Genomic DNA, 27,976 nt, shown 5'->3' with positions numbered 1-27,976 from the left:
CAGCGTATATTTACTTTGTTTACATGCAATATTTTAAGAACGTGTAGAATGCAAACAAGTTGGAAATGGAATTTAGTGTGAAAAGAAAAGGGACAACTACACACTGTACTTTTAAGTTAAATTTAAACATATGTCACAATCTGCTCTGGCCTCTATATTTGTCAATAAAACGGTTTTTGTCATTCAGGCAGAAAAAAGTTTGACTCTTTTGATTGATAAGCGAAGTTTAAAAAAATGCACCAGTAATTCTAAATTGGCGATGATTTTAACAACAAATATTTTGTGCGAGACATATAATAAAAAACAAATGTATTTTATTGTCTATACGTAAACAGTGTATGTTAAATCACAGACCTCAATTGTCAATTCAGTTTAAATATACATGCAAGCATGCATGTACGTATACATTATTTCTGATAAAGTAACTACTAGAATCGGCATTTTTTATTAGGTAAAATAGGAAAAATGCAGAGTTTTGCTTATTCTAAAATTATTAAAGAATTAATTTAAGATATTAATCATTAATCTAATACTCGTAGCACTTTGGTGGATAGATTCATGACTTCTCCAATCTGCGTATTTTACATATAAACAAAATTTTGTACGGTATATTTCTGGGACAGAAAGATACGTTTTCATTTTTAGTCCCAATTTCTTTAAAAATCATACCATATCATATCACCATTTCTAATTTTGATAAACAGTGAAACAAAAAACAAATTGCCAAGCGCCGGCATTTTTCTCAAATTGACATGCAGGGAAAGTATTGCCCCGAAAGTTATTTCTTTTTCACCATATCATCTTTATTTTCCTGATGGTTTTAAACCATCTCAATCATGCTTTACGCAAGTTTAAATCCAGGAACATCATTTCCATTGAGAGAAATGTGAATAAAAGTATTCGTAACCATTACATGTTGTATAATCTACATGTAGATTAACCAGTTTCCTTGTCCGAAAGTTATCGATATGTGGCTATTTTTAGAACAGGTCTCTTATCAGTGACGTATACGATGCTTATCTCAGATCTTTCCCTATTAACTCTCGTTGATTATCTTCGTAATAGAAACTTACTGATTTTTTGCATGATAATAAACTAACTGACATCATCTGTCCAATATGTGAGAATATTTGTTAGATTTACCGTTTAAATAGCTTTATATTGACAGAAAATCAAAATAATTTGCACGTTTAGCGCGGTAATTGTATAATTATGTGTGTAATAAAAGTATATTCACACTACGGTGTAATTTCTATAATGAGCTAAGGCGTGTAATTGACATTACGCCAGAGAACCAACTGATTCACGTGACCCGGTCAGTAGGAACCTTGGACAAAATACGGTACCAATGTATTCACAAAGCTGTTATGCCACTTATGTTACCAATTAATTTACCTTATATAATGTGTGTGTATATAAAATGTTGATGCTTTTAATAGTTTACTTGAATAGTAGGTATATTATTCAATTTATAAATGTATAACGGTTTTTTAAAAAAAAAAGTAAAAATCAATATCTGCATTCACGTATAAATGACGCATGAAACGTTTTGCCAATATCGTGTTATTTCTTGTTGACTTCAAGGAAATTCTAAAAAACTGCCAAATATCATTACAATTTACAAATTCAAAGGGATACTATATGTAGAACATTATATGATTATGTTATGATCGTTTGATTTTGAAATTGAAGTAGCACAATAAAAACAGTAAAATTATATATGTGACACAAATAAAAATTAAAAATATTTTTTCGAGTTTTATGTGCAAAATTCGGTTTTAGATAATACATTAATTTATTCAGAAATTGTTAAAATTGATTAAGAAGAGATTGCATGCCCTTTATACATTTTTATTTTTATGTGATTATGTATTGTTAACATACTTTTGACATGATTCACGACAAAATACAATTTTATTCTCTTTAAAATAAACGTCACATACATCAGACATGTTGTTAATTGGTAATAAGTTTCGTATTAAGCTGATCTGTTTGAATATTTAATTTTAGTTTATTATTTATATTTTAAAACTTTTAAGTTAATAGAAGTATTCAGGTTATATAATTTCACTCAATGTTTTATTGTATTTACCCATTATGTTTTCATTTTTAAGGCTGCGTCTTTATTGACACTGTTCGTTACAAACGAAAAATTGTCATATCGTCTGGATATTCTGGGACCTTATAATATATAATGTCATTATGAATAGATAGAATATAAATAAACGTGGCTTTGTTTAAACCTTTTCATTTACAATGCATTGTGTTATATAGCCAGAATAAAATATTTCGTACTTATTATCTCCATATGTTGAAATCTAATAACTTTTTGCAAAAATAAACAAACTTATTCGATCTGTCAATATGTCGGTATATTTGGTTACAAATATTTAATATATCATAATAAAACTTCAAATTGATAGAGAATTAAAATTATTGCAATCTGAATAATTACTTCTGTACCATTGTCTTAGCCAAGTACTTGTCGGACTTCGCAGGCATTTTAGCGTGGAATCGATAACGACAGCTTATTGGTTTATCTCTGTGACCCCTGCCAGTTTGATTGACATGCGGCGTAATGTCAATTTACTATCTGGAACGAATTAATCGGGCGGTTTTATTGCTATCTCACCGTCATGGAAGAGTAGATGTTCAGCAGAACAAAATATACATTTGTTAGAATGTGGTAGAGTGTTATTGTTTTATAATCACAAGGAGTGCAGTAAAATTCATCGAAATATTATGATTAGATGCAAATCAAGGTATTTATTTCAGTTTTTTTTTCAGTTCATGTGGAAAAATATGTATCATTTCCACGTAATGTTTGTTTATTTGTATTAGTATTTGTTATAGATTAAGAATATAATGTGAAAATCTGTAAGGGCTGACGGTTAATAAGTTGACTTCTTATGAAATATATTGTTCCGTATATACATATGCATTGTACATCACTTCTCTGTCGATTATCGATTATAGTGAGACCCAATAACACAAAGAAAGGTGACTTTCATTTGAAGGAAGAAATACAAAATGAGCAGAAATCGGTATTGTTTTTTTACAAAAAACACACACATGATTTAGTAACATATCGTTATCTTTTGCACATGTGTAAGAAAATCGATTTAATACCAATAGATGCAAAAAAAAAAGATAAAAACATATGAGTGAAACAATTCAAACGATATTAGAATGACAATATCTAAATATCTAAATGCGTTTTTTTCTTGCATTTATAATAGGACATGTGAATAATAATAAAATAAAAACGCTGTAACTCGTATCTTTATATGCCATGTTGAAATTGATACAAATTGCAGACACGTGTAAAACAACTTTCGAGTAGCCGATTAATTGTAAATACTTTCGCCGTTGACGGCGTGTGGTCTGAGCCCATCCTTATCTCAGCTGTAATCGATCTAACTGGTTTATCAGCTGAAAAGATTCATGCTTTTGATTATAAATAGGCGGGGCTATTTCCTTATTGCTTTGATTGTATAACATCTTTATACTCTGCTATTACAGCGGGTTGCAATATCTGTTGCTTTAGTCCATTCATTATATTGCAGAAAAGATATATAAAATTACTTTAAGCAAAGGCCAGTATACAGAGAAACAATGTGAGAAGATATGCAATCCTTGTATATTATATAAATGAAACAAATGAGCTATTAAATCATCGTATGAGAGTTATTTTTATTTATCTTATTACATTAAAATTTTACGCTTTTCATAAATAAAGAATATGGTTTTACAATATTGGCATAAGAGTTTAAATAATTCCAAACTTATTCTGTTTATTTCATTTTAATGCTTGTGATCAATAAAGTAAATGATAACGGTTATACTAAGTTGCATTATAAGCAATTTCATATTGTTTCAATATTTGTTTTCAGATAAAGGCAATGTCAAGAAACAGACGTTATAGAAGAAACCAACAAGATATCACTCTATACGTGAATGAAAATTTTATCAATTGCATGTCAAACTTTATTTTATCATGTTTTGCTTATTTATTTTTGTTGTTGTTGTTTTTTTTCTTCGTTTTATCAATTAACAAACATATCTTGAACAATAGATTATAGATGTATCGTACTAAAAATAAATAACAAATAAGTGACGACCAAATTTTCATAAGTATTTTAAAGGCGCAAAATGAAGAAGATAGAAAGATGATTAAATAGGCGATGTTTAAGTTCTTTTCAATAAATACAGGATTTGTTTTTATCGATTGAAACTAGTATGAAAATAAATATTTCGCGAATATTTAAATATTCGAACTTTCATGCCACAGTGTGAAAATTAATTAATTCCGTAGGTATAGAAAAAAAGTTGAATTTTCTGTTTATTCCGTTTGTTCGACATTTAAATTTGGAATATTTCTAATTTCGTGATTTGGCTGATTTTAGAAGAATGTAGTCCGGCAAGACACCAGTGAAAATACGGAAATATGTTGAAAATAGATAAATACAGAAAATATTGAAACAAACTACTCACTTTCATGTTATCAATATTTCTCAATATTTTAGGATATTTAATGATATAATGAAAAGATGATATCAAGGACTTTTTTTATATAATAACATGGCTAATTTCATCGAGTGGTATGAAAATGATTATTATACAATTTGTTATAAACACGGATAAGATATAATTAATTGGATAATCATGAAATTTAATCCCGTTATTTTGGAAAAATAATGAACTTTTTTGTTTATTAAATGCGGTTATTTTATTTAAAATTGTTACAGATATTACAGTCCCATTTTTATTTATTTTAATATGTATATTAATGAAAGAAGTTACGACTCGAATGAAAGTACGGAAAATATGATACACAACAGTAAATGTAATCTTATACAGAGAAATATATGGAACATTAAAATACGCATTCCATTGATGAATACATCTGAATATTTTTTCATAAGTGTATAATTAATGAAACATATACTTTACACTACATGTATAGTATAGAATAAACAACTACAACTACATAAGAATAAAAAAAATAAAGATCAGCATGCCTATCAATTTGTTATGTTTTCAATTTACTTAAATGATAATACGTGTACGGTTGTTTGATAAACATATTTATGTTGTAAAAAATAAGTTGAAATAGTGTACAGATAAATGTCAACAGTTTTATATAAACCATTATTATATTATTTATTGAATGTAATTATTATTGGGTGTATTCTTTGTGTTTCTTCTTTATATTCTCAAATAAAAGTATGAAAACATGTATCGAAAATTAACAGACATTTCCGTTATTATTTAACCTTCCTTTTTTTATATTAAAAAAATACATTGGCCGTCTACAATTAATTAAAACGGCTTTTGTAATCCGCACAAATGACAATAATATTGACCCATTTAAAAGCAAGCAAAATCTTCTTCTATATGTATTCATCAAATAGCCCCCGAAAAACGATTTTCCAACATAATCGTCAGAAAATAAACTCGTATAAAAGGTAATGGAATATTATCCACAGAACGGACAGGTACCAAGCGTTTCGTATGAGGTTTAAAAGATAGGGGAATTATTCCTCTAAGTTAGCGAATACTCTATCTCTCTCTGGGCATGTAAATTTGTTGTCGAAAAAGTGCATTTAGGTCGACCCCCGGAAAAAGGACATCTGGAATTTCCTTTTTTATTCTGGAACGCATTTATAATGAATATAATAACTATGAAAATGACAAGACAAAGGATGATTCTAATAACCTATTGATCAAAAGCGTATAATACCTGGCCATATCCAATCTCCTCTTGGTATTCTTGCCATGACCTCAACAACGCCAAATCTGATGTTTGTTTTTGACTTGATTTTTCCGGACATGACAGGAGGCAAAATGCCATCACTACCCCTGCGATAGCATCCATAGCGATCAGCGTTGGTACAATATCCATACATTTCTTAACAATAAAGTACAAAATAAAGTCGCGAAATAAATATGATTAAATACTGGATTAAAATTTTTAAATAAAATGATACTGCTATAGTTAGAAGAAGTTATTTAAAGTTAAAAGTAGATGCAGATCGCAATTCAAAATATAATGAGAAAAACTAGGTTTTAAGGTAATAAGCATTCTACAGGTTTATTGTATGTATGGAATGATCAATTTGAAATAAATTGGAATTCCCTTTTTATTGATAAAACAGAAAATTATTGATAACTTTTAAAAAAATTGGTAGGCTGATATCAATAACTCTAATCTTTTACAGTCATATTGTGTCTTTATTTTGAATTCGAATTAGTACAATATTTGAAAGTAATAACTGATAAGAAATATAGAACTACTATGTCAAGTTTTAGAACTTCATCACATAATCTTTTTATAGAATCAGGAAGATATAACGATACTCCACGAAAACAGAGACTCTGCAAATCATGCAATGTGAAAACCATTGAAAATAAATACCATAGTTTGCTTGTATGCACATTTCATCGTGATTTAAAGAAGTAAAATTTGTATTTGTACTTAAAAGTACCGAGTCGTTTCAGTCAATAATTTAGGAAAAAGATATTCTCTTATTTGACATTTTTTAGATTTATCTGCTAGAAATACATCTATTCATCAGTACATTGTAAAATCTTATTTGAGATGATTGCAATTTGTGTACTATTCAGAATATCAGTTGAGCTGATCACCATTATATTGACAACACAGACACATTGAATGGTGGTTAGTTACTCACGTTTCAAGTCCATAACACCAGTGTGTAATGATGCATCGTTATAGTTGGGGTGATCCGTAGTAAGAGTCTGAAAATTGCATGCAATAAATTGTCACGTGATCTTAAACAATACCATTACTCTTTGAGTTAATAAGAAAAAACTTTCCAGTTATATTTGCAATTTTCCTTTTTTTCTATTTTTTTTGTTGTATTTATTTACTCTTTTTTTTTTTGGGGGGGGGGGTAAAAATTTTTCATTAAATATACAAGTATATATACAAATATATATATGTACTAGTATTCGTATAAGTAATACTTGAATCACAAATGATATTTTGAAGTAAAATGCAGTCATAAAACAACTTTATTTTCCCTCAGTGTCATACAAACAATAATTTGAATTTGATTATATTTTTACAATTAAAACTAAAGAAAAAACCGAAATTTCATGAACTATGTCTATGAAATTAACTTACTGGCTTAATAAAAAGATGACCGTTCCTCGTGAATACGTTTCTTGCATCCGGGACATATGCTTGCACCTCCCAGTTCTTAAAATAGAAGATGTGCTATCATTTTCAGAATATTTAAATGAGATAAATAACATCAGTATTGCTTTAAAGTTGTAAATATTAGTGCGCTATCCTATAAATGATAGTTCTTTTGCGTAGAGAATTGAACATCATAATTCATTTTTAAGATAGAGTGAAAACCATGCTGTGGTTTTAGCCAAAATTATTTGCTTACATAACCTCCGTACATGGAAACTTCATAGTCCCAATTGCCTGTATTAAAAGATCCATAGAAATCGTCACGGAGCACACGGCTACATGACCTTTCAACTCGGCTTGGTGGAGAAATAACTAAACCGGTGACCTCTAAAATGTAACAAAAATACGATGGGTGAATTGAAGTTTAAGCTCATTCAATTAAATCCTAAAAGACTTATATATTGTGAATAATATATTTTTGAATGAATGAAATTCTTAGTATTATGAAGATGCTAGATCTCTCGCAAGCTCTCGTAAATAAGTCGGCTCGGGGATCTCTAGTATCCTAGTGGTATACCATGTAAGGACGATAAAAAGTATTTTTACAATTAATTTAAAGATTTAAACTGTATATACATGTACAAACAAAACTGACGTACGTTGTTATGAATAAAGTAAGTATATATTGTAAATTTAAGTAAAAAAAACTGTTTTATAGGGCAAGTTATTTTACTCCTGAAATACCTCTCGTATATCATTTTCCAAGAAATATACATCATTGCAAAAACGAAATTAATATTATCTTTACTCAACTAATATAAGGTATCAACGCCTCATTAAGTTTCCATTTCTTTTTAATACATATTCATTTTCTTACCTGCTCAATTTATGTAATGGATTTGTGTAATATTGAATTTGGAACAGTCCATTTAAAGTTTAAAGGATTTCAATATGAAAAAGACTGGGCTACCAATAGTACAGATCCTAGTGAGACAAAACGGATGACCAATCACTTTCATTTTCAGCAGATTAATAGTTAAATGGTGTTGAGTTTATGACATTTGTTTGTACTCCTAGACACTTACATGCTTGCTCATTTGTGGAAATAAAAGAGTACAACAATCACGTCTGGTAAACGAAAGAGCTGTCTGTTAGAACAAATATTCAATATTTTCTTTTTTAACTGATGTTTTGATCTGATTCCAATCTTATTTAATTTCTATACCTTATATCTACTTAAAACGTATTTGTTTTTAATCTGAATCACTGTTTAGATTAAAATTGGATGAAAACTAATCCGTTTCACGATGAAACGGTCCATTTCAACGCTGAATAATGCCACCACAACTAGCCTACATTTCAAGCACAGATATAACAACTTAACGTTTTTCTTGAAACATTAATTAAATCTACATGGCATAGCATTCACCGAATTTCGATATTTTATGTAGAGTTTACAAAATATTTGAAAAATGAAAACACATGACACTTGAGTTTAGCGATATGCACTAGCTCGGAAGTAGCGATAGAGTAATTTACCGTATACCTCCGAAAGAGGTAGCTCTATCGTTAACCAGGCGTGACATAATGTCTAAATTGTAACAACACGACGTCAGCTCATGATAAAAATCTTTTAAGATTGCACAAAACTTGACCTTCTCCACTGAAAGTGGATTTATATATAATTGATAAGATAGTAGGAGCAGAGGTCCAGTGGTAGGACGCGCGCTTAGTGATCGAGAGGTCCTGGGTTCGAACCCCACCAGGGTTACTTCTAATTTCCTTGAGCAAGACATTTTCCTGCGATTGCTTCACTTCACCCAGGGGTAAATGGGTACATGCGAGGGTGGTATAATTCCGTTGCGTCAAAGTGTCGGCTGCACTAAGCGGAGTTAAAAGACTCCCTAGGGAGATTGATAGATAGAAAGCAGTAGCCTGATGACCAGGGGTAATAGCTGTAAAGTCGTTGAACGTGCGTAAGCATGAAACTTAGACTATAAAAAATGCCAAAAAATAATAAAGATACAGCTAGGATTAAAATTTGTATAAAATATTATTTTTCTACATATATACCTGGTTGTAAGTTTCCTTTGGATACTATAGTTTTTCCCTCAATTTCCCCAACGATGGTATATCCAATTTTGCCTTGACCGTCGAATGCTGCAGCATGGTTGCGATGATACCAGCGACCGTCGGCTGAATTAGGGACAAAAGCAGCATGAATTCGTCAGACTTAACAACACGAGATTTAAAAAAAAAGTTAAGGATTAATATCATGACAACACTGCTAAAATCATGTAACTATACTAACATAAATTATATTTTAGTTATTGATCAACGTCAATGGTTATCATAGCTGAAACATACAAATTATGTTGGTGAACATAATTAGTTTTTAATCACTTTTTTATTAAATCCGCTGTGGTAAAAATATCTTATAAAATCATTTGTTTAAGGTAAGGCGAGAGACTTTGATACGTATATTTAATTAAACTGCAGTTGTAGGCTGCATTTTCTTCAACATTTTAAATAGCATCATTGTCAAAAACAGTAGCAGTTATACATTTCTTACATACCTCCCTGATGAAAAGGTCCTTGGTGCTTTCTGCCCTTGATAGTGTACATTACGTCATACACTTTCATTCCCGGAGCTCCTATAAACAAGCACTACATTTTTAAGGATATAATATCAATTTCAAATGCTTGGTTCGATATCATATTACAAAATTTTAAGATTTTGCTGGAGGTAGAACACCATCATCTGACATTATCGATTCGCAAAGTTATATTTGTCGGTTTTGTTAACAGTAAAATAAGTTAAAGATACTAAACATTCAAAGGGTTATAGACTTATGTAAAAAATGCGAGCAACAATTATGAATAGTATCAGCATTTCATTATTATAAGCACATTTTCAATCTTTTTTTTATAAATACAGTAGATATGAGCAAAGCTAGGCATCACAAAAGGTTTAAGATGCTTTAAATTTAGAAATAAACAGTGAATTAAAAAAGGTTTTGAAGAAATAAACTTGATACAGTTCAAAAATGTAAAAACAGATTGAAGATGAAGGAATGAACACAAATAAGAAAAAGAAATAAATTTAAAAAATAAACAACTAAAAGCACCGACCATCTAGTGAAATCTCCACATCTCCAGAAGCAAGATGCGCTAGTTTTGGATGAGGAACATCCGCGGAAAACACCGACACTATTAGGCAAAGAAAGCACGTGGTAATCATGCCACAAGGTTTTGTCGCTGCGTTTGCAGACGGTATGTATTAATGTACAAGGGAAGGAAGTTTTTATATGAAAATCTTATCTGTAAAATTGATAACGTGCCCTTTATGTCAGAATTGAGGATATAGTCCCTGCTATAAAGAACATTTTATATATAACTTTCGCACCAATTATACTTTGACCTCAAATTTCATAAAATTGCATCTATCTTTAAATTTAAACACTTATTTTAAACACAGTATTTCACAGTTTTGTTTTTGTTTCTATTTTTTGTTTTGTTTTTGTTAGTGTTGGTTTTTTTTTCGTTTTTTTCCAGAAAATATTAGTCTAGACGATACAAAAGCTGCTTTATCTAGTTGCTATAATACCTGTATATTTTTTTAACGATAAAAGTTCAATCAAATTTATTCCACTTATATAATATACCAGTTCGTTTTTGCAACAAACTAAGAAAATTCAGCCGATTTAAGATTAATGATCCAAAAACTTGTGTCTTACAAACAATTTATTTAAACGCGTATCTGCGAGATGGCGCTGAGCAAATTTGCAAATATTTCTTGGAGTACAGCAGCACACTCATATTAAACTATTGTTTCGCTCGACTGCAAAACAAGTAATCAGTTTCGAGTCTGCTGTCTGGTACTGAACATTACTGGTCGGGAATTATCTGCGTGTTCAAGCATCTGCACAAAGTCGCTGTGCTGTTCAAAATATCGGGTACTTTAAAGGACATAATCCACGCCCGTTTAACTCACAACGAGTGTAAAATGTCCATCGGTAAAAATGTTGTGAGCAACTTCCGTTCCTCGTTGTGAGCACCCATCTAGGACGTGTGACACGATAAACAAGGTGAGTTTTTCATAATTTTTGAAGATTACATACATTTATGTAAAAATATCGGACATTATGGCCAATCTTAAATGTTTTTGGACAATTTGACCTTCAAGGTAAAGGCCATTCAGGGGTCAAGGTAAAAAATACAGGTCCGTAGGAAGGTCTTGTGCTAAGGGATGTTGTGTTCAAATATGAATCAAATCCGTTTACTAATAAGGAAGTTATGGCCAATGTTAAAGTTTTCGGACGGATTGACGGACTGACGGACGGACAGTTCAAAACTAATATGCCTCCCTTCGGGGTATGCACAACGTCTTGCAAAGAAATGCTGCTGTGCAAAAACGTTTTAATTGCTTTGGTAGATTGAAAATTATATTTTCACCATCTGAATTACATATTAAAACCAGACACGCACTGCGCTTGTCTTGCTCACAACGAGGTTATGGTGCTCACAACGAGGATTAAAGCAAAAAAGGGTATATCTTCGTTTCTATGAAGACTTTCAGGTAATAATTTACGCTGAAGACTTTTGGACATCTGTTTTAGGTTAGAATGCACAAAACTTCATCAGAATCGACGTTTTTAATGTTAAATTTGGTCCGGAGAGAAGTTGTCTCCTGTTTTCCAGCTACCCCGAGTGACTGCGTTGCACGGTATTTCCATCAAATTGTCCACCAATATGCAATATCTTTACATGTGCATACTCGGAAAACACATCGCTAGCTAACTGCATTCCGATATTTTTACATAAATGTATGTAATCTTCAAAAATTATGAAAACCTCACCTCGTTTATCGTGTCACACGTCCTAGATGGGTGCTCACAACGAGGAACGGAAGTTGCTCACAACATTTTTACCGATGGACATTTTACACTCGTTGTGAGTTAAACGGGCGTGTTATCGGATAAGGATTCTTTTTGTTTACGTAAGTAATTAATAAGGTGACTTTTGCAAAAAGTCCATTTCAAAACATTTTCTATTTGGCTATTTTTCAGAACGAAAGTGTTTCCAATCTATTTGTTTGCGTTGTTTTATTTCCTTTTAAAAGTGATTCAAATTTTGATTTAAATCTTAAAACAACATTCAACACAAAGCAATTAATTGAGCCATGTTTATTTTACTTGTTTTACCTACTTTTCTTTATCAGTTATTATCAGAAGTTGATGACCTTGTCAATGTGCTGTTTAAATATCAAAAAGGAAGGTATTTAATGCACACATCAATCGACATAAACTAGTTTATTGTATGTAGGTTTGCAATACGCTAGGTTGATTTTTCACCAAAATTGAAACAAAGAAAACATTTAGTTGTTTGAAGTATAACATAGCAAGCAAGCACGCACGCACCCCACACTTGTATATTTGAGTTATGGGTATTGCGATAAATATCTTCATTACTAACAGAAACATAGCATTTTTTTTCATAATTTTACAAAAAATAGCGTGCCATGCCAAGGTGTTAGTCACATTGATCTGACCCAAAATATATTCAATCTTGCTTTTCATGCAATACAATATCAATATGTTTAAAATCTGGAAAAAATTGATTTAATTCTTTGCTACATTGTCACAGACAAGGCATTCAACACCCGGCTCTCAGTGTCAAAATTCTTTATCGGATGGCAACAGTTTTATTGGCTCTGTTTGATGCAGGTTGTTCATGGACAGCAGTGGTAGGTGCAAAATACCGGCCGCACCCTAAGCATGAGCTTAAGCAGAAATTAACATACATAAAAAAGTCAAAGTTTAGATTTGGAAACACACTCAGATATTTTTATTCGGCGGTGGCCATAGTACTTCAATTATGTCATTCCATCACTATCATGTGAAAAACCATTTCGGGTCCCTAAAACAGACAGCGGACATACAGTTGTCACTTTCGTGGCCTTTAATGGCTTTTACAAATTGTTCCTGATATTATAAGAAGGTTTTTGTTTATTTTAGGTTATATAAATGTGAAAAAAATATTTATATAGGCGCATTAGATGTGTTAGTTTATCCAAGAGCATCCTTGTGAGATGTTTTATCCACGTTATGTACATAAGTGTTCATATTTATACTGCTGATAATATCCAACTATACATGCTATATATGTAGATTATTGCAACATAAGCAAGTGAAATATGTTATTAGCTGATTATATGTTATCGTATATACACTTGTGGATAAATTATTAAATCTGTTCGTCTTCCTTTTACTGACATTTGAAATAAATATTCATAGTCGTAATGGGAGGAGCTACCTCAAAGGACCTAAAGGTAAATCAATTATTTATTGTCGATCATCTATAAAAGTAATAGATGTCCAAGAGGATATCTTAAGATGCTATTTGTATTCTTAATAATTATTTTGTCAAGTTCGTGCTTGCGTGAAATGGTGTCTGAAAAGGGGGCTTCATATCATTTATCATAGTAATATAAAACAGCTTAACATTATTGATAGCTTTCAATTTCAGAAGGTTGGTGTCGAATTGAATAATCTTAAGGAGAAGTATGAAATGCAGAAACAATATATATCGGAATATGCATCAAAAGTCGACAACAATTTGGAATTGCTAAAGAAACGAACGGAGGATTTTGACAACAGGGCGAACAAACTGCTCGATCTTTTTGAAGCTAAATCATTAGATATCAAATGTTTGGAAGATAGCATAGCTCAACAGAAGAATTTTAGCCAGGCAAGGTTTATCGAATTGGAACAGGAAATCCAATTGTGGAATAGAAAAGTTGACACGACCATGGCTCAAACGGAAATGTTACTCACAGTCTCACAAGATAGAGAAAGGCACATGGAGAAATTAGAAAAGCTTACAACGTAAGATATTCAATTGATTACAACTCTGATTTACTTTTCCCAGGCTTAAAGCTGTTTGTTTTAATTTAAATATTGATTATTGGTTTTATTTTATTTTGTTTTAAAGTTAAATATATTAATAAAACTTGACTTAAACGTAATGTCATACTTTGTATCTAAAACAGATGTATTACATTTTTATATAAACATTTTCGAATTTTTTAGGATTTTTAAATGAATACTTGAAGGTAATTTGAGCTTCCAAAATAAATCGAGTACATCTAATCAATCCAGGAACATATCTTGTTTCTAATTTCTTTTTTTTAATTTTATTACATAATGGAAGGAATATCTCGTCATGTTGTTTCTTTTATTACACAGCAAGCTTGTCTATACACAGGCAACTAATGCAGGGGTGGATATAAACGGTAAGTGTCACAGTAATTTTCGTCATATTCTTTTCAAAAACTTTCATTTTGTACAATGTGCCCATACGGTTATGACATATTAGGGTTCTGCGAAATATAGCTCATTCTTAGCTGAATTATAGATCATTCTTTGGGTCACTATGAGTATCTTTTTTGTGAAAAAAAAAACTGTTTAAATTGATGAGATATTTTTTTGTACCGAATATTTATTGCATATCAAGTTGCATGTTGGGGCTTTCTAAGAAAAGGCCTTCCTTTTTACTTAAATAAAAATATTGAAAATAATGTACTGTGGTGTATTTTTATTTTGGTATATCCTGATGTTTTAAAAAATGTATGCTTACAGAAGAACCCATCAGAGAATAAGTGTCTAAGAGTATGCAGTAACCTTTGACAATCACAGCAACGCATTTACTGAGGTTTTAAATATACGCGCAAGTCAAACTTGCCCAAATTGACTGTTTTATTATGAAGAACATAAATATTTGACTGGTGATTCATTTATATATGTGAAAACTAAATCATAAACAATTAATAACAGATGTTTAATTTTTGTTTTGGCCAGCAAGTGGTCCAATAAAACGAGGTTCTAGAATTTGGGAAGCTTGTTAAACATAATAAATAAAGACAAACAAATGAGTAAGTTGTAATTGGGCTTTTATTAAAGCCGGTATATATACAGTGCACCTTTAAATTTTGTTATGACTAGAAATAGTACACAATAATATGTTATTATGTTTTATCTGGGCATAAAGATTATGCCAAAATAAACATGAAAAATGTAAAAACAATGATCAACATAAAAACAAAAGTTAGACATTGAAAATAATATACACTAGTTATTGGTTGGAGGAAATGGGAGATGGAGGTTAACGCAATAAACCGATGAAAATCGTGAAATGAAAGCTGACAAAAGTTTCTGAATTCCTTTGTCTACAACATGTGACGCTTATAAGAGCGCATGCGCAGAAAAAGCACGCGCAGGGAAATCACGCTGCACAACTGATAAAATTGAATACGGACAACGGCTGTTGTACATCAATAACTTAAAAAGTGACCATTTCGTCCATAAAATATTTTACTGCATAAAATTCATTTATTAACCTTGATATCAATAATATTTAAAGCAATAAGCCATAAAAATTCATTTCATTTTCACGCATGCACGCATACATACATACATGCACAGCCGTGTGTTCGAATCCCGACAGGGTCTTTAGATTCTTTCTAACTAGTATCTTACGGAACATCAGTGGTTCAACTCAGTTGCCAGTTCGTGCATGAAAGAATGCACGGAAGTGCACCTGAGGTCTTTTCTCACAAGTCAAGCTTGAACGTCGGTGTGACGTAAAACACAATCAATAAATCATTGTGGCTATGCTTTCATGATTGTTCTGCTAGGCGCTGTGCCGTAATTGGACTGGCATATCGATGTGGTGGTATGTGTGTATATATTCTCTCATTTCTATAACAATTTATCTGCACACTTGTATCTTAAGTGATCCCACGCAGGGGAAAGTATAACTGTATTGAATTTAACTATATCCCTTTATATATACTTTTTCTGTCTAAATTCATTGTATCCTACGGATCTACCTGATCTTACGGGATCCAGTTGACTTTCGGAAATAGATAAATAGTTCTCTGGTCCCAATAGTGAAGAAGATAATAAAAATGTCATCGTTGATTTATGAGACATGATAACAGAGAACAAACTCTATATATGCGAATGTTGAGCTTGTTTCAATGTGTAGTGCAGTTTGTGACTGTATATAAAGCTGTTCTGAAACCATCATTTTCGTGATGGTGGATGAGCAGTGGCTATGCTTTCATGACTGTTCTGCTAGGCGCTGTGCCGTAATTGGACTGGCATATCGAAGTGGTGGTATGTGTGTATATATTCTCTCATTTCTATATATATATATATATATATATATATAAATCTCTAACTTGCCGTATATAATCAAAAACGCTAATTAAATTTGCCGTAGCTTTCGGTCTTGCGGCCTTCTTCAGCAGCATTTATTTTACATACTAAATATCAAAACAAAACGATTGAAGTGACGTAACGTTAATGAACGACGCCCGCCGTGGCGTTGTTTGCCGTCTGCCGCGTTATTCTTTGGTATAAACTCCATATGGTCTATAGGTTCTTAATTTATTTTTCCACAATTTTCTATTGTTTTTCTGTATTGGTCATTCCCGTATAGCTTTTCCAACCCAATTATTGAAAAATCATTAACTGTGTGGTCGTTCGTGTAAAAATTCGCCGCTAACGGATCGTTGTACTTGGTTCGTATTCTGGATAAATTTAGAAGATGTCTTTGGTACAACGTATGCCCTGTTTCTCCAACATAAATATAACGTTCGCAACGCTTACAATAAACTGCATACACCACATTCGTAGATTTGCACGTGATCTGATTTCGAACCTTATACGAGGCCCCGTTCACACCAATGAATGTGTCTGCTTCAATAACGTATGGACAAATCACATACTTTTTGGATCTGCTAGGAGCACAGGCATTCGGCTGTTGAAAAAATAGTTTATTGTGTTTCTTATGAACAAGAATGCCCTGTAGGTTATTTTCTTTTCTAAATGTCGCAATTGGGGGATTCGGAAATAATTCCTTCATTCTATCTGAGGTGTGTAATTCAGGTAGATGTTTTTGTACTATTTGTCCTACTTTATGGAGCGCTCGGGAAATTGTCAGTACCAAAGGGGATTCTTTCAGTGTTTTCTTTATCTTCATTATACTGTAATAAGTCACTTATTTTCTTACTATCTACTTTATTTAATTATGTTTCAATATGTCGATCTTCATAGCCTCGTTTCTGTAACTAGGTTAAATATTCTCCCTATGTTGTTTTAAGTCAATTTATTAGTACATATTTGCTAAGCACGGAGGACAAGTCCATATGGTATTGACTTTTTTGTCGATTCCGGTTTAGACGAGTTGTTATGCAAGTACAGGTGTTTATCTGTTGGTTTAGTGTATAGGTCTGTTATTAAAATGCCATTTTGAATCTTCGTCATTACGTCGAGAAACTCAAGTTTTTCAGTAGAATATCTTAATTCTAATTTTATTCTGGGATGAATAATTATATATATACAATCTGATGTAATTTATTAATTCCACTGTATTTTCATGAATTATATATAATTTGATGTAATTTAATTATTCCACGCCAAAAATAACATGCCATACATTTATGATGACTCTTTGAAATTTGTCAGTTTAAGTTTACTTGTAGGGCCGAGTGTAAATGCAGTTACCCTTAATGCACATGTTTCATATCATTGATTTTATACAAGTCACTATAGTACACATATCCCTTATCTTATCTTAAGTGTGCGACATATTTTCAATTGTCCGCATAATTAACCTCATACATGTAACCCAATAGTATATTCTATCTACATGATTGTGTCCTAATTAGGCTATAGGTAAACATATCTGAGTGAAAAGGGTAAAGGTAAGTCGCATAAGGGTGAAATTGTATCTTAATTATGTGGTACGTATGCCTAACAGGGTGACGTCGTAAGTTAAGTCATAATTAGGAGACACTATTTCACTTGTAAATAAAGGATTGTTCAAATTTCGTAAAACTATCTTATAGGTGGGTAATATTTAACTCCTAATTGGGTGAAAGCATTTCCTAATAAGAGATAAAAAAATCGTACTGTGGCATTAGGACGTATACGTATCCGTAGATAAATAAAAATATGATGCACATATATCTCAAGCAAAAGATTCAAATCAATATTGTTCTTCCTTTCTTACGTCATTAGGCCGTTTGATTAGCATTAATAGGGTAATAAATCATAGTGTTATAGGGCCTTTTGTTAAGCGTAATTACACTTTTTAATTCGTGTTAAAACGCCTTTGGATTGGCATTATTACGTCTTTAATCTAGTTTTTAGGCCTTGTTTCGCTTTATAACGTCCTTTATTCCGCGTTATTACGCCTTTAAGTTTGTGTAATTTCGACTTTATTTGCATTATTGCGCCTTTTGCTCCGCGTAATTATACCTTTATTTGCCTTTAAACGCCTTATAATCGTTATAATCGCTTTTGATTTGCGTTATAATGGGTTATGCATTTATTTGCGTTAACACGCCCTTTGTTTCACGTAAATATTATTACAGAATAAAAGATAGCTTTTTGGGGGATAAATGGGGCTAAAGGGCTCGAATGCCTCGATACTATTATCATGACTTTATTATTTAAAAAAATATTAACATTGTTTCATTTCAACATAATCAATTTCCATTGCAACATCATCGCCATGCCAAGATCCAAGCCAACTGTTTCTACCGTGCCAAAATGACCCTTTTACATCTGGTGAATCATTTCTCCACGGTTTATGCGAGTTGTACGTCCAGCCATCGGGGAAAAATCCATTGGTTCCAGCAATAGCAACATTCAGGATCAAATAGAACTGAAATTTTAATTCAATTTGTAAATCACAAGCAACATTCTTGTTTAAAATGACTCAGTTTTGGGATTTAGCCAAAAAGCTCAAGCTGTTACGGAACAAAAAAAATCAAGAATATAAAGAAGATCTTACATGAGTGCTAATTTATAAAACAAGTTGAATCAAAGGGATTACAAATGAGACTGTGTCAACAAATGAGACCTTTTTGAACTTAAAGATTTTTACATAGTTATTATGTAATTGTAATTATGTTGTTATTACATGGCTTAATTATACACCTACGCCATAGTGTATTCGTAATGTGATAACTGTTTTTATTGCGTTGAAAGTAACTGTAACACTGATCAAACAATTTTGAATATTACGACAAAGCTTCAGGAAAAAAAAGCGTTCTAAGTTGAACAAGACCTTTATTCAGTTAGCCTTTTGAGTATCAATGACGTTAGGGTACAAAGGTTACAACTAGGCTGACGCGTAAACTATGTAGCAATTAAACCAAATTAATCTAAGTGGTACAAATGCGTCTTAGGTATAATACGTGATTCGCCTTATCGAACGCGCGATCCAAAGATACCGCGTGTTCACTTACATTCTTTTTTAAATGGACTCTTTAGAGAAATATAATTAAGTACCGCTGTTTTCGATATAAAATACTGTTACCGGATATATACTAATTACATGTGAAAAAAGTGTTCTAACCGAATGATCAAAAGGAGCTGCTTTAGTACCAGCACCCCAGATATTGCTGCCACTAAATCCTCCCTTTTGCCAGAAACTCTCGTGAATGGGAATGTTTACCATTTCCCGATGATCATCAGTCACTCTGGAATCAAATGTATTAACAAAATAAGAGAATATATATGCAATAGGTGTGCCTTCATCAATGTTGTACTCTAAATAATAGATACAAAATAGCTACAGATTTGTGAATAGTGTAGTAAGCAATAAGTGCCATGTGGAATATGTAAAAAAATTCTGTACTTTTCTTCAATGTTTTTCTAGTCATTCGGATCTTTGATTACACTCAATTAGTGTTAAAAATTGAATTAAACCAGTGCTAGGTAGCATAAGAGATGTTGCACTTGTATGTAATTTTTCATTTCCGGACTCAATCATACCAAGTCTGCAACCTTTGTTTGATGTTAGTTTTCTTTTGAAAGGATTTTATTACACATTGTTATAATTACCGTTAAACATTATGTCTAGACAAGTCAATGTTGTTACAATTTAAGAAAAACCGATAGTAGCCGCCGGTTTGGTAAACTATGAAAACAAGATAAACAAGGGACGATGGGATTCAAGAAACGCACCCCAACACAACCTAGCAACAAAGGATCATAGGCCAGGATAAAGCATGTGATCCTGGAGTTACAAGTAAACACTTTAACCACAAAGCCAATATGACAATTGACAATAAGAATATAAAATGTGAGCTCTAGAACGGCACAAAGCAAAAGCGATTAAGGTCTAATTGTCATCATTATATGTGATTGACCAGTCTGCGTAGCTGCATCTGTTTAAGTATTTTCATATTTAAATCCCTCAAAATAGCAAAAGAAAAATACCATCTCAAAGCAGTGCCAAGTATAGCTTGCAATAAAACGCCATAAAATACAAGAGAAAAAACAACAAACCTACCGTATTTGGTTAACACTCCAAGTAAGATGATAGGTATGTAGGCCATGACTCCAATCTCCATCTCTGGAAAAACAAAGTACATAACCCAAGACTTATACGCCGCCAGACACAATATGCTTCATATTGGGTTGTCTTTGCTTCGAGATCAGTTATTTTATTATTATCTATTTTTTGTTAATTTTTATTTTTTTAAATTTATAATATGGTGATGGCAATTTTATGTTGCAGTTGCACGGAATATCGGAAATCAACAAATATCTTAATTTCTGTTTGATTATGAGGTATAGATTATTACGAAAATTTGCAAACACGATATGGGCTAACCATTGTATATATAAATGAAAACTGAAGGTGAAACTAAAATAAAAACACGCACATAGTATACTTCAAAGTGGGAAAGTTTGCAAAAATGCAATTTGGAATGAACAAATTGATCGTGAGCTTTGATTATCTATATATTTCTTCAATCCTACAAAGACCACATTTTGAAATACATGTACATCATATGTCTAGCTATATCGTTCACTTTGAGAGAATAACAAAAATAATTGTCTCTTGTAAAATGCTTGTATTCTCGAGGGATGTTGCACTTATTCATAATCCCTCATGTACAGACTCGTTCAAACCGCATTTTCATGTAATATTGTTTTGATTAATGCTTCCGAGGGATCACTTTGTTTTCACATTTGTAAATTTTTTAACTTGTCAACCGTGACAAAAACAAAAACATACAGTACCATAACGAACCAATGTCGTGCAAATGCTACAGTGTACAGTCGAATTCAAACAAAGGGAAAAAAACAGCAACAAAAAAAAACAGACTGAATGAGACGGCAGATAGCAGATAGAAAATAGAAAAACAAAAACAAATAACTAAGAAACTTTGATAAACTTGTACATACGCTTTTCCATGTGTTAGAGAAAATCTATTATGACTAGCATCAGGTCCCCAGTGCATAGTTGCCCCTACTTCATTGACACCATGATTGTGTCCATGACTATCAGTGGCCTGTGTATTACCTAGGAACATAATTTTACAACGTAATACACCCACAAATACTTAGTCAAATTTTTAAGTTGTCAATCTTTGCAGAATAAGTTGTAAACAGATTCAAATTAAGAAATGCTTTAATGACTTGTGTTCCAATATTCCTACTTGAATAATGTTAAATCACCCTTAGGGTATGTTGCCTGACTTTCAACTTTGTCTTTTGACGTCATCTATGATATGCAAGCCTCATAACCTCTGATACCCTTTCAAAATTCCCTTTTGTTTAGTTCCGCCCATTGTTTTCTTGTTTAGGGCACACCCTTGCTATGACTTGAGGACCATACGCCGCTTTTCATGGATTTGCACGGAAGTGTGGCATTAAAGGTTCTATGATGAACGCCGTATGAACACATCTGGGGATGTTTCCTAATTCAAACTTTTATCATTTCTTGTTTAAATGTAGAATTTTGCTTAAGCTGGTGCTAGGGGGCGTTGACGGTAGTTTGCGCTTGACAGTACCGTCCATGAACAGACGCAATCAAACCGAGCCTGCAACATTTTCAATTATGCCGTTTTGGGGCTTCTTCTTTTGGGATTCCTATTTTCCCTGTTTATGTATTTTTTCTCTCGTAATTGATACTCAATTGCTTTAATGTGTGCGATTAAAATATATTTGTAAACAATATCATATAAATATTCATTGAATGATACAGAAAGTATGTCAGATATTTTCATTTCGATACCTTTTAAAAACGAAAAGAGGCGAAAGTATGCCGAAAATTCGAAACTAATCACAATGTTGAATTTTGCTTATCAGTCGATGCTAGGGAGGTGGGGGGCGTTGATGGTAGTTTACACTTGACAGTACCGTCCATTAACAGGCTCAATCAAACCGAGCCTGCAACATTTTCAATATTGACGTGTTGAGCTTTCTTTATTTATTTTCTTATTCTTATTTTCTTTATTTATTCGACAAGTTAAAATGCTTATTTAATACATTTTAAGAAATTACAATAATACAATCAGTTTCGTACAAACTGCATTATAATTTAATTTTCTTTTCAGTTATGTAAGGAATGATTTTAAGATAATTTTAAGGTACATAATCACTAATATGACATAATTTGAAAGTTCGCCTTACCTCTACTTTCCATGATGTCAATTTCCCCAGACCTAGGCCATGAACCGTAATGACTGTATTTAGGCAACATCCAGATAGCTAAAAATAGCAAAATATTATAAAAATATATCTCACAAAGATGCCACTATAACTTAATAATCAAAATCTCAATAACGTAATATAAAATAAAACTAAACATATTCTTTTTTTATATAATTTTGTTTTACTGCCTTTATCTATATAGATTAAGTGAAATGCAAGGTTTAAATGATAGTTAGTCTGATTACCTGGCCAGATCCAATCTCCCCTAGGTACTCTGGCAACAACTGTAACCTCTCCAAATTTGATAGTGCTTTTTGATTTTAACTTGCCAGACATTACTGGTGGTAATAGACCATCTTTTCCTGATCTGTAACAGCCCCAATGGTCGGAGTTTGTACAGTATCCATACAGTGCTAAAATTTTAATTAAAGTGTATAATACTCTAATGTATCATCAAAGAATCAATCATATAAAGTGCCTTACTTGGATTTTAATGTGTTTACTTCAGAAAGAAAAATGTTGAAACCCGTACTTTCCGTTCTTAATAGATAAAATATTTATGAAAATTTTAAAGTATTGGCAATAGTCATTTTGCTACCTTTTGATTTTTGTTTATTAAAAGCACGTCTAACCTTTATTGTCAATGAAAAACATTATTGTAAGTAAATGTACTTTGTTAAAACTAGCAATTATTGTCTACGAAAATTACATATAACTTTAAACATGTGGTTAATACAACCGTTTATACAATGTCATTTAACCACCTATAAAATTTTATAAAGCATATAGACCTTCAAAGTTTTATCGGAATACAAATATAAGGGTCTAAATGTAAACCTTTTAAGTCCATGACACCGTTTGATAGTGTAGATTCGGAAAAGTTCGGGTGATCCGTTGTAAGTGTCTGAAACATTATAAAATCAAAAGACGTATAAAATATTTAAAGTCATTGATGATCAGATAAAATTACAGATGTTCTTATAAGACACGTAGATGTGTGTACCAGGAATATATTTTGCTGGTAACAATTTGCATTTGTTCCTCTAAATCATACCGGTATTTGCAAATCTAGAATAAGACAGGGAAAGGTACGAATTATACCGATTTTTTTAAAAAAAATTGCGATGATGTATTACAAAGGATATTGAAATGATTATGAACAGTTTTTGTGATAGAGAAGTGTAATGTAGCACTTTAAAACGATTTTTGAAATACTTACCGGTTTGATGAAAAGATGTCCATTTCTAGTGAAAATGTTTCTTGCATCTGGAACGTATGCTTGGACCTCCCTGTTCTGAAATTTACGCCAATTTGTTTTGAGATGAAAAATATAAAATACATAAAGTGATATTTTCGCTCTTTCAACTATATTTTACATTCCTCTTGCAAAGTATCTCGATTTATAAAAGACAAACTAATATATAATAAATGACAGGTATAAATTTACAAAAAACATCATTATATCATGTTATTAGAATAATTTTCTCTTACATGGCCTCCGTACATTGACACTTCATAGTTCCAATGTGAAGGATCAAATGCTCCGTTAAAGTCATCTCGAAATACTGTTTGACATGCTCTGACTACTCTTGGAGGTGCAAGAACAACGCTTCTTTCCTCTGTAGATTAACATTAGATAAGTAGTTTATTGACTTGCAAGAAATAGTAAATGCGAAATTGCCAAATGATATACATATGTAATGGAAAGGTTCCTTACTGAAGTAATCGAGTGAGTTGAATATAATTATAGAAGCATTTCTACGTGAGCATCTTGTGTAATAAAAATGTTATAGTATGAAGCTCCACGAATTTCCTTACTCATTATGATTTTTCGATAGACACACTTAACAAAGGCCTGTCTTTAAAGTTGCCACTGCGTACTAAGGGCGTACGTTCTGTAATATTTTCCTCGCTGTTCCTACCTACTTTGTAGAGATACTCCTGTTTGCCTCAGTTGGTACCAGATGCGCAGTATATACGTTTCTGTCTTCTTTATTTTTGCCGTCCAAATTCTTTAAATCCTTTAAATCTTTTGCTGATGCACGACACATTTTAACTACTTACGGAAGAGATCGCATAGCGAGACATGTGTAAAATATCAGTTTACTTACGGGGATGAAGTTTTCCTTTGGTGACAACAGTTTTGCCATCTATCTCTCCAACAATTATGTACTTTATCTTGTCCTTGCCATTGTATTCAGCTGCGTTATTGCGATGATACCATCGCCCATCGGCTGAATGTCAAAAAGTAAAGTCAGATTTGTATTCTTCTATTCTTTTAACTTGAGCTCTGACCAAATGCTCTTTTCTCAAGCGTCAACCAAGGTGATAAATGAGCACCTATATTTATCAATAGATGATCGGTTCTTAAGATGTAAAGATTGAAAAAAGTAATCTTATTTTAGCTTGTAAGGTATCTATACAAATTACTTTTTAGACAAAGAGCACTTATCAAAATGTGCAAGACATTCAGCTAATTAAATGGTTTTTCTTCAGTCGAATGATTTGTTTCTTTGCTAGACTATTTTAAATTGGTCGTTGCATTCATTGCATAGAGAAAACTAGCGCACTAGATGAAATGCGTTCAACTTAACCGAAAAATGTTGAGGTTGATAATGGGCATGGTTTTGTTTTCACATATTAATAAGAAACCATTTAGCACATTAATTATCTTGAAAGGCTCAAAATCTGGACGACTTGCTTGTCCAAATACATTTTAACAATTTTTCTATGTATGAACAAACTGTTGGCAAAAATAAAATGAAATTTAGGATTTCAAAATATTTCAAAAAGAGAATTTTGTTTTACTAAAACCTTTTTTCTGGCCAATCACTTTAAGTCTGAGCAAAAAAATTAATCAAAGGCATATATATGAATCACAAAATTTTTAATGAAAATGTCCAACATTACCAATGACACAGCAAGGAACGTATAACAAATCAAGTTTCTACCTCCCTGGTGAAATGGTCCGTGGTGTTTATGTCCTTTTATGTGATATTTGACATCATATACCTTCATTCCAGGTGTACCTTTAAACAGATAAAGTAATAAAATCAGCACAAGAACGTATTGGTAAGTAAAGTACATTCATTCTGGAAGAGCAAAGGAAAACACAACAACAAAAAATCCTTTTTTCTCGTATAATGGCATGAATTCCGCAGGTACTAGTACTGACGATATGGACAAGTCACTCGCGAAAATCTAAGCAAAATAATTATGAAAAAGGCTATCAACATTTCCACTGTCATAAGCAATCATCTACATGATTTATGTAACGTTTAACATAAAAGTTTACATGTTTTACCGGTTTAAAAGTTTACAAATAGAAAATATATTATTTTGTTTTTAGAGTTTTTTTTTATTGAATTAGCAATTATTTCTTATCTTTTTGTTAATACAAAATGGCTGCTAATTTATGTCAATGTACTTCTTGAATTATATTTCTTGAATACAATAATATGTCGCATCCATAAATGTATTTATCTAAAATAAATGATAATTTATGTATGTCGGTTGTTTGTTTTCGAAATTTTTCTCAGTTTGATTTCAGATAAAAACAAGACACAATATAGTGAAATTGTCATTTAATGCTATTTAAATGACTAAATGTGAACAATGCATAATAGTTAAACATACAAATTTAAAACAACACAACATTTCAAATGAATGCAATTGTTAGAAATACAATTATGCAACAATGCAAAAAATATCAACTATTATGCATGTATGGGAAGAGAAATCAAATGTTGGTTAACCATCAAAACGCCACATATTGCAAACAACTGCCTAGTTTGCAATATAGGGTTTTTTCTTAGGTCGTATAATTACATGCATTAAGGTTATTTATAAAAGGTTTTACAACAACGTGTATGAAGTAATTCAAACATAAAAAGAAAAAAGGTTTATCTTAATGTTAATAGTTTAAGGAATGTAGTGTAAGGATGCAATCATATTAAAAGAAATAACATGTTTTTCTTGTCTTTATTGACATCTGCTCTGCCATTTTGTACAACGATAACTTACAAGTAATATGAACACCTACATAATAAAAAGGCTTTTAAAAACTTCAATATTATTACCAGAATCAGGTATCGTCTTCTGCCAATATTGATTAGAAGTAAACATACTGGTCGGTTGTATAAATAGGTATTTTATTAAAACGATTCATCAACAATATTGATTGTAGATTTAAAGTTGATGAAAAAGAACGTTTAAGGAAATAAATGTCGATCCACTTCTGAAATTGGAAACATATTAAAATAAAGAAAATAAGATAAATAAGGAAAGAAAATAACACTGACCATCTAGTGAAATCTCCACATCTCCAGAAGCAAGATGCGCTAGTTTCGGACGAGGAACATCCGCGGAAAACACCGACACTATTAGGCAAAGGAAGCACACGACAATCATGCCCAAAGTTTTTGTCGCTGCGTTGGCAGACGATATGTTTAAATGTAAAAAAAGGTGCATTTATATTAATATCTTATCAGAAGTTTTGATAACGTGCCCTTTATGTCAAAATTGAGGCTATAATCTTTGCAACAATGACGTCCCTGCCATTTTTCACCAAATATACATTGACCTTAAAAAGGATAAAATCTTTCTTAAAGCTGTAAATGCGAATACAAAGTTCCTTTGCATAAAACTTTTAAGTATAGTGAAACAAATAACAATTCAATCAAATATTATAATGTATGGAATCACGTATCCAGTATATGCCGATGCACTTTTATGGAAAGCCATAGCTGTCTGATATTGTTCTTTTTCAATTTATGTAACCATTTGGATAATAATTTATATGAGTTCACTTCGACTATATATGAATTGAAAACACCTTTTTATTTAACCGGAATTCATTATATTAATCCTCAGTTACAATATATGAAACCATACTGTCAGTGTATGAAACCGAGTTAGCAATATATAAGTTGATTTACTCAATATATGATTTCAATTCTTCAATATATGGTACCAAAGTAGCCATGTATAGAACCAGATGTCCTTATATGAAACCGAATTATCAATATATTAATTCATTTTTCAATATATGAAACCAATGTATCAATTTATGAAACCAAAGTAAAAATATATAAGTTGGTTATTACATTATATGATACCAATTCTTCAATATATGGTACCAAAGTAGCCATATATGGAACCAGATGTCCTGATATGAAACCGAATTATCAATATATTAATTCATTTTTACAATATATGAAACCAATTTATCAATGTATGGAACCAAAGTAGCAATATATGAGTTGGTTATTACATTATATGATACCAA

At 31.6% G+C, this 27,976-nt stretch overlaps 3 protein-coding genes across 3 annotated transcripts; 1 reads left to right on the top strand and 2 right to left on the bottom strand.

The window, feature by feature from the left end:
* Positions 1–5,726: 5,726 nt before the first annotated feature.
* Positions 5,727–10,448, bottom strand: LOC132714473 (beta-1,3-glucan-binding protein-like). Its single transcript, XM_060697370.1, has 7 exons — positions 10,298–10,448; positions 9,742–9,819; positions 9,239–9,361; positions 7,422–7,552; positions 7,151–7,225; positions 6,696–6,762; positions 5,727–5,911 (listed from the first exon to the last, which is right to left on the bottom strand). The coding sequence occupies exons 1-7, from the start codon at positions 10,404–10,406 to the stop codon at positions 5,727–5,729; spliced, it is 768 nt and encodes a 255-aa protein (XP_060553353.1). The 5' UTR covers positions 10,407–10,448.
* Positions 10,449–13,363: 2,915 nt separating this feature from the next.
* LOC132714475 (uncharacterized) lies at positions 13,364–15,130 on the top strand. Its single transcript, XM_060697372.1, has 4 exons — positions 13,364–13,496; positions 13,694–14,052; positions 14,413–14,459; positions 14,806–15,130. The coding sequence occupies exons 1-4, from the start codon at positions 13,467–13,469 to the stop codon at positions 14,823–14,825; spliced, it is 456 nt and encodes a 151-aa protein (XP_060553355.1). The 5' UTR covers positions 13,364–13,466; the 3' UTR covers positions 14,826–15,130.
* Positions 15,131–18,663: 3,533 nt separating this feature from the next.
* LOC132714463 (beta-1,3-glucan-binding protein-like) lies at positions 18,664–27,150 on the bottom strand. The gene is made up of 12 exons (XM_060697360.1): positions 26,991–27,150; positions 25,641–25,718; positions 24,801–24,923; positions 24,181–24,308; positions 23,909–23,983; positions 23,527–23,593; positions 22,935–23,102; positions 22,669–22,746; positions 21,439–21,556; positions 20,537–20,599; positions 19,598–19,721; positions 18,664–18,901 (listed from the first exon to the last, which is right to left on the bottom strand). The coding sequence occupies exons 1-12, from the start codon at positions 27,097–27,099 to the stop codon at positions 18,698–18,700; spliced, it is 1,335 nt and encodes a 444-aa protein (XP_060553343.1). The 5' UTR covers positions 27,100–27,150; the 3' UTR covers positions 18,664–18,697.
* Positions 27,151–27,976: the final 826 nt, after the last annotated feature.

This window comes from Ruditapes philippinarum, unplaced genomic scaffold (assembly GCF_026571515.1).
Source record: "Ruditapes philippinarum isolate M1 unplaced genomic scaffold, ASM2657151v2 ctg12_1_1_1_1, whole genome shotgun sequence".
In the NCBI taxonomy this organism is placed as follows: Eukaryota; Metazoa; Mollusca; class Bivalvia; order Venerida; family Veneridae; genus Ruditapes; species Ruditapes philippinarum.
The sequence above is the reverse complement of the archived record's forward strand: the minus strand, read 5'-3'. Positions and strand labels throughout refer to the sequence as shown.